At 39.3% G+C, this 11827-nt stretch overlaps 1 protein-coding gene across 1 annotated transcript in view; it reads right to left on the bottom strand.

Annotated features, from left to right (window-relative positions):
- The window catches only part of LOC144966925 (alkaline phosphatase-like), a 117264-nt gene that overhangs the window by 24771 nt on the left and 80666 nt on the right, over window positions 1-11827 (bottom strand). The window contains exons 5-7 of the mRNA XM_078903624.1: window positions 11336-11414; window positions 8828-8927; window positions 1375-1482 (exon numbers count right to left, since the gene is read on the bottom strand). Of these exons, the coding sequence (XP_078759750.1) occupies window positions 1375-1482; window positions 8828-8927; window positions 11336-11414 (287 nt within the window). The remainder of the gene's footprint in view (window positions 1-1374; window positions 1483-8827; window positions 8928-11335; window positions 11415-11827) is intronic.

Raw genomic sequence — 11827 nt, forward strand, 5'->3', positions numbered from 1 at the left:
ATATATATATAATTTTAACAGGTACAGCCCGATTGAAATCAAGGGACATGATCGACCCTACCCCAATTTACATTTCAATAAAATAGATAATCTCCCTTGTATTTGTACCTCTTGCGTCTACTTACTTGGCAGTCAAACCCTAGTTTCCCGTTTGTGTATCGCAAACAGATAGCTAAAACAGGACAAAAGGGCCTCATATTAAAGGTAATTTGGCCAAAATTGAGCTATTGACAGCGTCAAATTCTTGAGCCAAACGCGTATTTTTCTAACGGCGCTTGCAACACATTTAAGTCATATCAGCACCGGTAAAAAGGATGAAAATTGGATAGTAAAAATACTCTAGCTGTACAATTAAAAGGACTTGAGAGGAAAAATAAATAAGAAAAGGGAAATGGTACGAATAGGGGAAAGATGTAGATTCCAAGAGCACACTATCAATGTGCATAGTTTGAGCGCACCTAAATGTCTCATCCTGACACAAGCACAGGTCCCTACTAAGAGGAACACACTCAAATGTTTACAAATCATATGTAACACAAAAATAATACAATGCACAACTGAGGGATGATTTACAAGAAAAAAATATCCTCTCCCAAAACCCTAATGATACATTTGACTGTTTCCCTCCCAGCAAGGGTATCCGGCCAGGGCCAGGATAAAACCAAGTATCTCATTCCAGGTCAAAAGACAAAATGTATGTTGAAAAACAGATATAGGGGGGGGGGATAGAAGGCATAGAAAGTAGCCTCCCTGCCCACTATGGGAGTTCGTAGTCTTAGTGTAAGGATGTAATCTCTCTAATACTAACTATTATGAAGATAGTGTGGCTTTGAAATTGAACAAAAAGCGGAAAGAAAAGTTAATGGGGTCTTTCCTCCCTCAATCGGTTAATCTATGTAATGGGGTGGGGGGGTGTGTGTGTTGTGTGTGTGTGTGTGCGTGTGCGTGTGTGTGTGTGTGTGTGTGTGAGTAGGGAGGAGAGAGAGAGAGCGAGGGAGAGAGAGAGAGAGAAGCGAGGAGAGAGCGAGAGAGCGAGGAGAGAGCGAGAGAGCGAGGGAGAGAGCGAGAGAGCGAGGGAGAGAGCGAGAGAGCGAGGGAGAGAGCGAGAGAGCGAGGGAGAGAGCGAGAGAGCGAGGGACGAGAGAGCGAGGAGAGCGAGGGAGAGGAGCGAGGGAGAGAGCGAGAGAGAGAGGGAGAGAGAGAGATAGAGGGAGGGAGAGGAGAGAGAGAGAGAGGGAGAGAGAGAGAGAGAGAGAGGGAGAGAGAGAGAGAGAGAGAGAGAGAGTGGGGGTGAGGTAATTATGAATACTTTAATATACTTTGTGTACAGCTCTCACGTTTAATATGACAGCATGTAAATATCCAGCTACCCACCTCGATAAGATCTTTGCCATCTGTTCTTTGATGGCTGTCAATCTTCCCGGTGCGTGGGTCTGGTGTTGTGTTGTTGATGAAGCTACGTCGTCCACCACCAAGAATCACCTGGTAAATAAATATGTGTACATTATATTAAAGGTGGACTTTTATGTCGTACAATATCGTACAAGATCCATTCGATGCGATCAATCCCTTTATAATGGATTCCGAGTCTATAGATAGAATGAAGTTTACGTCACTCGGATCTTTGTTATTGTTTTTTTTTTTTTTGCCATCCGCGTTTATGAGTAATTCTCACGTAACTGCATTAACCAGACTATAAAAGTTCATGGTTACAGTGTTTTGTGTTGGTCCGTTATACTTCCGGACGGCAATGTTGTGAGCTTCTTAGCCAAGCGCAAACTATCTATAGATAGAATGAAGTTGACGTCACTCAGGTCTTTGTTGTTGTTTTTGCCATCAGCGTTTATGAGTAATTCTCACTTAACTGTAATAATCAGACTATAAAAGTTCATGGTTACACATAGTGTTTTGTGTATTGGTCCGTTATACTTCCGGACGGCAATGTTGTGAGCTTCTTAGCCAAGGGCAAACTATCTATATAAAAATGACATATGTTGGATTAGGCTTGGGACCCGCGGCGATGTAATCTTGTGGTATGGCAGCAGCCTCTTATGGTTCACACTACTATGTTATGACGATCGACCCAATCAACAATGTCCGGTCCGCATTCGTGCACCGTCGCGAACCCGCCTGGTAGCATCGTCACAACCCACCGTTCAACTAGATGCTCTGCCGTTTCGGGTTCTTGCCCACATCGGGTACATGTGGGACAGGTGGAAAGTCCCGACTGATGAAGCGCCCCTGCGGCGATGTAGTCTTGTGGTATGACATTCGTCTTCGGACCGGAAGTTCGATCTAGGATGGAGTCCCGCTCAAAGCGACGCAGAGTCGAGTCCCTGTAAAAAGCTCTTTCCTCACATTCTCTCACCGTACTCGGGGTAAAATGAGTACCTGTTCGTTAACAGCGTTGTCCTGCCCGAAAAAAAGTAATATCGCTTAACAGGCGTCATGTCTCGTCTTACACGTTAAGTGTTGCTGTTGGCCAGAGATCCCTTTTTAACCCTGTCCTTACCAACTACAGGAAAATCGTCACATTCGTTACGGTACAACCAACATTTTTTTCTTGAATTTTTTTTGTACATCATAAAATTTAAAGAAAATGAAAAGTGTGTTGTAGAGCATGTTTTGCTAAAGAAATTATGTATGGCAAGAACTTTGCTGTTATTGTGTTTGAGTGATAAAAAAATATATTTGTGTTAATTGGGTGTGAAGTTTTGGGGAAAATCCTGAAAATGGCTGGTAAGGAGAGGGTTAAGCGATTTGCACTATAAAATGGACACGTTTGTTTTCCATTCTGTTTGTTTGTTTTAAAAATTTACAATTACTTTTCGACAGAGACAATGCTGTTAATGCCCAGGTCCTTATTTTACTTTTACTGGGCGTGGTGAAAATAATACAAGTTGAGGGCCTTTTATAGGGACTATATCTTGATCCGTTCACAGTTAGTAAGACTCAAACCGGAAATTGCAGACCAATGGCTAAGTGTTAGACCATGACGCCCCAAAGAGTCATTTAATCGATTGATAATATTTGAAATAGGAGTTCAAAGGTCAAAATGCAAAAAAAAAGTCTTGAGTCAGAGTATGATTAAAATATTATGAATAGCTGTGCATGAATGCTTTTTTCTTACACACCTTTTCAGACTCGTATCTTGACCCTGAGCGCTTGCTCATGCTTTTCACGTTCGAATAACATTCTTTTGAGTACGACAGAAAACCAGTATAGATAGAATGCGCTTGGCCAAGGAGTTCACAACATTGCCATCCGGAAGTATAACGGACCAACACACAAACTCTGTGTAACCATGAACTTTTATAGTCTGGTTAATACAGTTTAGTGAGAACAACTCACAAACGCGGATGGCAAAAACAATAACAAAGGCCTGAGTGACGTCATCTGCATACTGTCTATAATGGTCGACACCTCCATTCCACATATTATGGATATACAAATCTGATAACTGGATACTTTTATATGCGTGATTTCACATTGCTGTAACAGAGCATTAAAAAAACTTGAGCTTTTATATAGCGCAATATCCACTAAACGTGCTCAAAGCGCTTTACAAAGGGTCCCTGGTCAACAGCAACATTTAACATGTAGGACGGGACATGACGCCTGTTAGGCGATATTACAATTTTTCGGACAAAGACAACACTTTTAACGGCCAGATACTCATTTTACATCTGAGTACGGTGAGAGAATATGAATAGAGAGCCTTCTCCAATGATTCAACTATGCGCCGAGCGACGCTCGAACCCAGGACCTTCCGATCCGAAAGCGAGTGTCATATACCACTAGACCACCTAACCGCATACCATTTGGGTTTATCACACTTATTGTAAATAGGTCGTCTCCTCGAACCATCTTGGAATTGAAATAGTCTTGTAGGTCAATGACCCTAACGATTGCATTTTGAGGTTAAAGAACCCATTTTTGATTTTCTTTCCTCCTTCATTGGTGACGGCTTCAATTGACTTGTCTAAAATATCCCATTAGGACTAATCCACACTGGAGACTGACTCCGACGACCCGGCACTGCCGACCTTTGTCGTCTTCCGGATAAAAAGACGTCCGGCACGGACAAAATACTAAAAATAAAGAATAAAATACATGTATGTATATATATATATATATATATATATATATATATATATATATATATATATATATATATATATATATATTATATATATATATAACATTTCAAGTATAATTATGGTTATTTAACTTTTACTTGAAATGTTTTATAAATAGCTCCTTTTATCAAAAAATTGAGAACTATTATTTCATAGTTTTTGTTTTTATTATATATATATATATATATATATATATATATATATATATATATATATATATATATATATATATATATATATATATATATATATATATATGGAACTCTTTTCCAATTTCCTTAAGAAAATGCAATAGAGAAGCTACTTTGAAAACAAATATTAAGATTTATTTTGTTAGGAAATATTTAATAGATTAAAACCGGTTTCCTTTTAAGGATTATTATTCATGATATGAACGTCTTCAGTATGTTTTGTGTACCTATGACCTGTTATTGTATAACGTTTGTATTGAAAAGGCGCTTAGAGCTGTTTGTATAATATATAGGCGCGGTATAAACATAAATGATCTATATTATTATTATTATTATTATTATTATTATTATTATTATTATTATTATTATTATCATTATCATTATCATTATCATTATTATCATTATCATTATCATTATCATTATTATTATCATTATTATCATTATTATCATTATTATTATTATATTATATTATTATTATTATTATTATCATTATTACTATTACTATTATTATCATTATTACTATTACTATTACTATTATTATTATTATTATTATTATTATTATTATTATTATTATTATTATTATTATTATTATTATTATTATCATTTTCATTATCATTATTATTAATATTATTATTATATTAGCTGCCTATTGGACATTTTTTTAATCCGTCGTTTTTAGGAGATAAAAATTATAATGGAAGTAGTTAACTTAAAACATCAATTTACTCTCGCTAGGATTAAATAACACTTCAAAATCATTAAAATAATATTATAGTCTGACATCAATTTCATTTTGAATAATTTTAATGACTTAGAGATGGCTCATAAAGTCCTTGATTGGACCCACAATTTCGCATATATATATATATATATATATATATATTAATATATATATATATATATATATATATATATATATAAATTGATTCTTTTACCTTATGGTCACGTGACTCCCTATTGCCATGCCTGACAAGCTGACGACATGGCTATATTTTTATGATTAGTTTTTTGTATGAGTGCCGGGTTATTAAATCATCATACATTGCCTTCAGCTTTTAGCCTATCCTATAATATTTCAATAAAACTATTCGAATAAACATTTCACCGGTTTTTTATTTTCGACCAGAATTATTTTGTTAAAAAGTAGACGTTAGGGTTCTCTCGTCCTTGAACGATATCGGTGAAGCGACGAACCGTAGCGACTTTAAGTAGGCTACTTGCCTATCAGCCCACGCAATCGGTCCCGATCCACAGCTGCTGAGATACATATTGTTTACATGATTGAAAAAAAAAAATACACGCATTGTCTTCAGGTGTCGCGATGTAATACTCTTCAATAGTCGAAACTTAACTTCCCTCCTAATGACGCATGGTAACTTAGTAACTGGCTCTTAAACTATCGGAACAATGGCGGACGCCCATATGAAATATTTCTCCGGCGAGCATGAAAGCGTATCCAGAGGAAAATCATAAATTTGATCATGTTTTGACTTTTAAACATTATGATCACAAGACATATGAAAAGTTCTAGCCAGCATGAAGGATAAAAAGTAATGATTTTCTTTGTTTAGAACCAAGATGGCCGCCGTTGCCGGGCGGCGTGACATCCGACTACTGACTCCAGTTCCTTCCTTCATCGTTGGGTCAAGATGATATTGTGATAAATATCGTAGCCATTGTTAATTTATAGCTGGCACTGACCAAAAAATGACGTCAAAATGCCAGTCTTTGGCCACAAAAGAAAACAAATTGTGAGTTGTATTAAATAGTTCAACCAATGGGACCACTTGTTTCCATGAGCACTACTAACGACAACTCACTAGGCGGTGCAAAAACTAAATAATGACGTCAAAATGCCAGTCTTTGGGTTTCAGTGTCAGGCTAGAATGCGCTTGACCAAGGAGTTCACAACATTGCCATCCGGAAGTATAACGGACCAACACACAAACTCTGTGTAACCATGAACTTTTATAGTCTGGTTAATACAGTTTAGTGAGAACAACTCACAAACGCGGATGGCAAAAACAATAACAAAGGCCTGAGTGACGTCATCTGCATACTATCTATAACATAAAGATGGCTACGTACATACTCACTCACATACTGCTGTGTTCCTTGGCGTGTCAATGTGCTATTTGACGCGTTTTTCTTTGTAAGTAGCACTACGAACATTAAAGCCCTTTTCGTTGACAGGAAATAAAAAGTCAAGGATGTGGAACGTGCGAAATGACAGGGAATATTCTGATTGGTTAAAAATTAGTTACGCTCGAACCGGCATTTATGTAATAATATAATCTGATTTTTTATAGCACTGATCATATCATCACTGTATTATTAATTTGACGAATTATCTTCGTGATTTTAGCAACAATAAAAATGCTCGTCAAAGCCCATGAATTTGAAATGTCAATCCTCTCATTATTTTTTTGTTTGTTTGTTTGTTGCTTTAGGTCTCTTCCAACACAATTGAGGTTATCTGAGAGACCGCTGAAACAAAAAAACAAGCAATCTAACAAAAATAGTACAAATGTAAATCAAAATCATAACCTGAAGATATCATAAGCTAAATTATAAATAACCAAGAACAAACAGGCAGAAGATTTACAGAAAAAAAATATCCCCTGTCAAAAATACAATCACAAACCAAAGAAGCAGGATAGGCTAGTAAAGAGAAGAAGAAACGACATCACTATCGGATCGTACACCCATGCGAACATCATAGGTATATGATTCAAGGGTGATGCTCCCATCCAACCACCCGCCTACTAAAGATTCATTGTGATCTAAAAGAAAGATAAAAATAATATCAAAGGTCGTGATAGGCGCTTATTAATAATATTTATTATATTGAGCTTTATATAGCGCAATATCCACCAAATGTGCTCAAAGCGCTTTACAAGGGGTCCCTTGTCAACAGCAACATTTAACATGGAGGACGGGACATGATGCCTGTTAGGCGATATTACAATTTTTCGGACAAAGCCAACTCTGTTTACGGCCAGGTACTCAGTTTACACCCGAGTACTGTGAGAGAATGTGAGTAAAGAGTCTTTTCCAAGGACTCAACTATGCGCCGAACGCGAGGTTCGAACCCAGGACCTTCCGATCCGAAAGAGAGTGTCATACCACTAGACCACCATGAATATTACCATATTCATTTATTTAATGGTCAATGTAAGTTCAATTGACTGTCTGCTAGATGACACACGAATGGACAACACCCGGGAGCTGCGCACGCTTATGGAGGACAGGACAGAATGGCGAAGACTTGTGACTCATGTTGGGTGCCCCAAGGGGCGGCCTAAGTAAGTAAGTAAGTTATTTAATAGTTCTCGTGAGTTTTATGGCACTTGCAACACTTTCAGGTAATTTTACCAAGGACTTCATGTTGCGCTGTTCTCAGCGGAACTCAAACCTTTGGCCATCGGGTCGCATGTCAAGTGCTTTACCACTAGATCATGAAGCCGCACATAAACACCGGATATTAATGGTATTCCCAGCATTCAACGTGTACCTATTTACAGGTCTGATAGCCCAAATTGTTATGGGCTCATTGTTCTCATGGAAATACTCTCAAACCAACGAAAAATATTGTCCATTACAACAATGTTATTGATATTTCAGGCCATGATTCTGTTAGGTTATCAGACCTGGAAATGTGTGTGCACGTTGCTCACAGTAAATTCCAACAATGCTTCTTTTAACCCTTTCCTTACCACCCATAGGAAAATCGTCACATTCGTTGCGATCCAACCAGCACTGTTATCAATCTGATTTTCTTTGTACATCACACAATTCAAAGAAAAATGTTTTATTATAGCTAAAATACGTGACACTGTGTTGTAGAGCTCATTTTGCTGATCAATATTATGCATAGAATGTATTTGTTGGTATTCTGTTTGAGTAAGACAATTCTGTTTTTGTGTTGAGTAGGTGTGAAATTTTGGGGAAAATTCTGAAAATGGCTGGTAAGGAAAGAGTTAAAACATCAACTTGCGGAAAGCTGTTGCTTCTAATATCATATTCAGGCACAAAAAGCTCTCTATAGAAAATCAATTTGATGTCCGAGGTAGTTTAATAAGGTAGAGTTAATTAATGGCCGTGACGGTTACACCTCATTGTATTATAATGATAATGAATATGATAAAGTTGTGTAGTCACTGATGCTGTTACTGTGATGTCCGATGACATACGATGACAAAGAGAGTAGTGTGGCAACGACAATGATGTCAATGGTACATGTTGATCATGGCCACAGCAATGATGATCATAACGATGACGACCATCATGATGATGATGATGATGATGATGATGATGATGAGAATGCTGCTGTTGCTGTTGCTGCTGCTGCTGATGATGATGAAGATGAAGATGATGGTGATGGTGATGGTGATGTTGATAATGATGATGATGATGATGATCATGATGATGACGATGATGACGATGATGATGATGATGATGATGATGGTGATCACCAACATTACAAATCACACTAACTTGAATATTCTTATTGTCTTCAATCAGCTGACGAGCTACGTCCTTGACCCCGTCACAACCTACAGCATCCTTGCTGATGTCCGTGTCACTCTCCCAGTATCTGAACAAGACGGTTTAAAGAATAATAACTATAAATTAAAATAAAAGCATGGCCAACGGTGATGTTTGTGTCAAACAAAGACCAAGATAATGTCATTTTCCTCTGAAGAACTACGAAACCAATAAAGCACCAAGTCGTGAAATGATACCACCTTATTAAGATCAAAGAGAGCGAGCGAGAGAGAGAGAGAGAGAGAGAGAGAGAGAGACAGAGAGAGAGAGACAGAGAGAGAGAGAGAGACAGAGAGAGAGAGAGAGACAGAGAGAGAGAGAGAGAGAGAGAGAGAGAGAGAGGGGGGGAATGGGGAAACCCATCTCAAGCGCATAATGGACGTTGACCCCTGTTTCGAGCTAAAATAAGTCCTGGCAACCCTTGTATGCAGGCCCCCTGACTTTGGACAGAGCTGTATATACGAGATGGAAGTCGGTTTGGACGAATTCAATCCCTCGAGGGGGCGGGGACATCGACTCCTCGAAACTGGGGGAGAAGTTGTCAGGCTTTTCCACCAGCAAGACGAGACATTGGGTGGCAACCAATCGGCTTCGGTCGAGAACCTGCCTAAGGGCACGCTTCATCAGTGTCACCTGTCCAACGTGTACCCGTTGTGGTCAAGAGCACGAAACCGCAGAGCATCTAGTTGAACGGTGCGTTGTCACGAAGCTTCCGGGCGGGTTCGCGACTGTCCACGATTGCGGTGATGGGTTTGCGTCCTGGATAGATAGTCATAACGTAGAAGTGTGAGAACCATTTGAGGTTGCTGCCTTGCTGATTGTCCATATCTGAGCATTTATATAGAGCAATATCCACTCACTCATCGTCATCATCATTGCCTTTTTCACCCTGGGTCAGGGTATAGATAGAATGCGCTTGGCCAAGGAGTTCACAACATTGCCATCCGGAAGTATAACGGACCAACACACAAACTCTGTGTAACCATGAACTTTTATAATCTGGTTAATACAGTTTAGTGAGAACAACTCACAAACGCGGATGGCAAAAACAATAACAAAGGCCTGAGTGACGTCATCTGCATACTATCTATATGCCACAGACAAACAGTTTCCATCCTTCTCTATCCTGAGCTAACTTTTTTTTTTCTTTATCTCATTCCATGTCTTATCACTGCTCTGTATATCGCCAACCTCAATATCCACTAAAAGAATGAAAACATTTTTTTTTAAAGTGACGGTAATCGAACTCGGGACCAAGCAGATACGCCACCTTCGCCTGGCTGATAGTCAAACGCTCTGCAACCTGAGCATTTATATGGTGCAATTTTCTACCAAATTATGTGCTTAAAGCGCATTAGAGGACAAACACTTTTTTTCAGTGATGAAAGTCAAACCCGGGAACAAGTTGATTACGTCACCTTTCGCTCGGCTGCTTGTAAGATGCTCTGGAATCTGATGCATTTATATAGCGCAATATCCACTAAGTGTGCTCACATGGTGTAAGAGGATAAACTTTTTTTTTTGGCAGTGACGGGAATCGAACTCAAGACTAAGTTGATATGGCGTCATTCGCTTGGCTGATAGTCGGACGCTTTGCGATCTCAGCATTTAGATTGGGCAATAGCCACTAATAACAAAACAGGAAGTAAGTAGAAAAGTGCCAGAAGACAATAGAGAATAAAAATTTCGTGGCGATGGGGGCTCAAACACAAGACGTTACTGAAGATATGACAACTTCACCTGGCATTGAGAGAGACGTGAGGTGCGGCTATGTGGTCTAGTGGTATGACACTCGCTTTCGGATAGGATGGTCCTGGGTTCGAGCCTAGCTGAGTCCTTGGAAAAGACTTTACTCACATTCTCTCACCGCAATCATGTGTAAAATGAGTACTTGGCCGTTCAAAGCGTTGTCTTTGTCCGAAAAATTGTAATGTCGCCTAATAGGCGTTATGTCCCGTCCTACATGTTAAATGTTGCTGTTGACCAGGGACCCGTTGTAAAGCGCGTTGAGCACATTTAGTGGATATTGCTCTATATATAAAAAAAAGCTCAAAAAGCTCAAAGCTATGCAGTCTACGCCATCCACCATTAAGTTGTATCAAACATGAGGTCTATCCCGAGTCCCTCTCCCGACTTCTTGGGGTCATGGGGTCAAGACACACAAACTCGAGCACTTTAGAGGATTAATACTTCTTGGCAGTAATGAGAATCGAACTTAGGACTAATCCAGAACGGCACGCTTTCCCGGTCTGCTAGCAAGACGCTCTGCAATCTGAGCATTTATATATCGCAATATCCGCTAAATGTGCTCAAAGCGCTTTAGAGGTTAAACATTAAAAAAATATTTTTGCAGTGATGGAACTCGGAACTCTGGACCAAGTTGACACGGCACCCTTCGCCTGGCTGCAAGATAGTAAGTACGGCGCAAGTTGGTGTAAAAATCCATTCTACACTTACCTGTATGGCAGATGGGCGTAAGCTGCGGCCGGTGTGGCGTGGGTGATACGAGCTGTGGTCACGATGCCCACTCCTTTACCTGGGGAGAAAATGATGAAGATGATAGTTACGATGAGTCAAAGGACTGAGATTTCTTTTCTGACCTCCCTGTCCACCCAGCAGTGATTGGGTAGCTAGGTATGTTAGACCTGTCGGAAAGTACTTTGCGATGGACTAGTTTCCTATCCACAGGATAGCAACCAATTTGCTATTGTCCGTTTCACACTATAAAACCCGGGCTAAACTCCGGCTGTATGGGCTACAGGCTCTGAGGGACTACCCCCCCCCCCCCCCCCCGGGATAGAGAATATAATATTATATAGATAGTTCAAAGATGACGTCACTCAGGTCTTTGTTATTGTTTTTTGCCATCCGCGTTTATGAGTAGTTCTCACTATACTGTATTCAACAGACTATAAACGATCATGGTTACACACAGTTTTGTGTGTTGGC

Source organism: Berghia stephanieae, chromosome 3, assembly GCF_034508935.2.
Source record: "Berghia stephanieae isolate SIO BIC M18660-M18661 chromosome 3, UCSD_Bste_1.3, whole genome shotgun sequence".
NCBI lineage: Eukaryota > Metazoa > Mollusca > Gastropoda > Nudibranchia > Aeolidiidae > Berghia > Berghia stephanieae.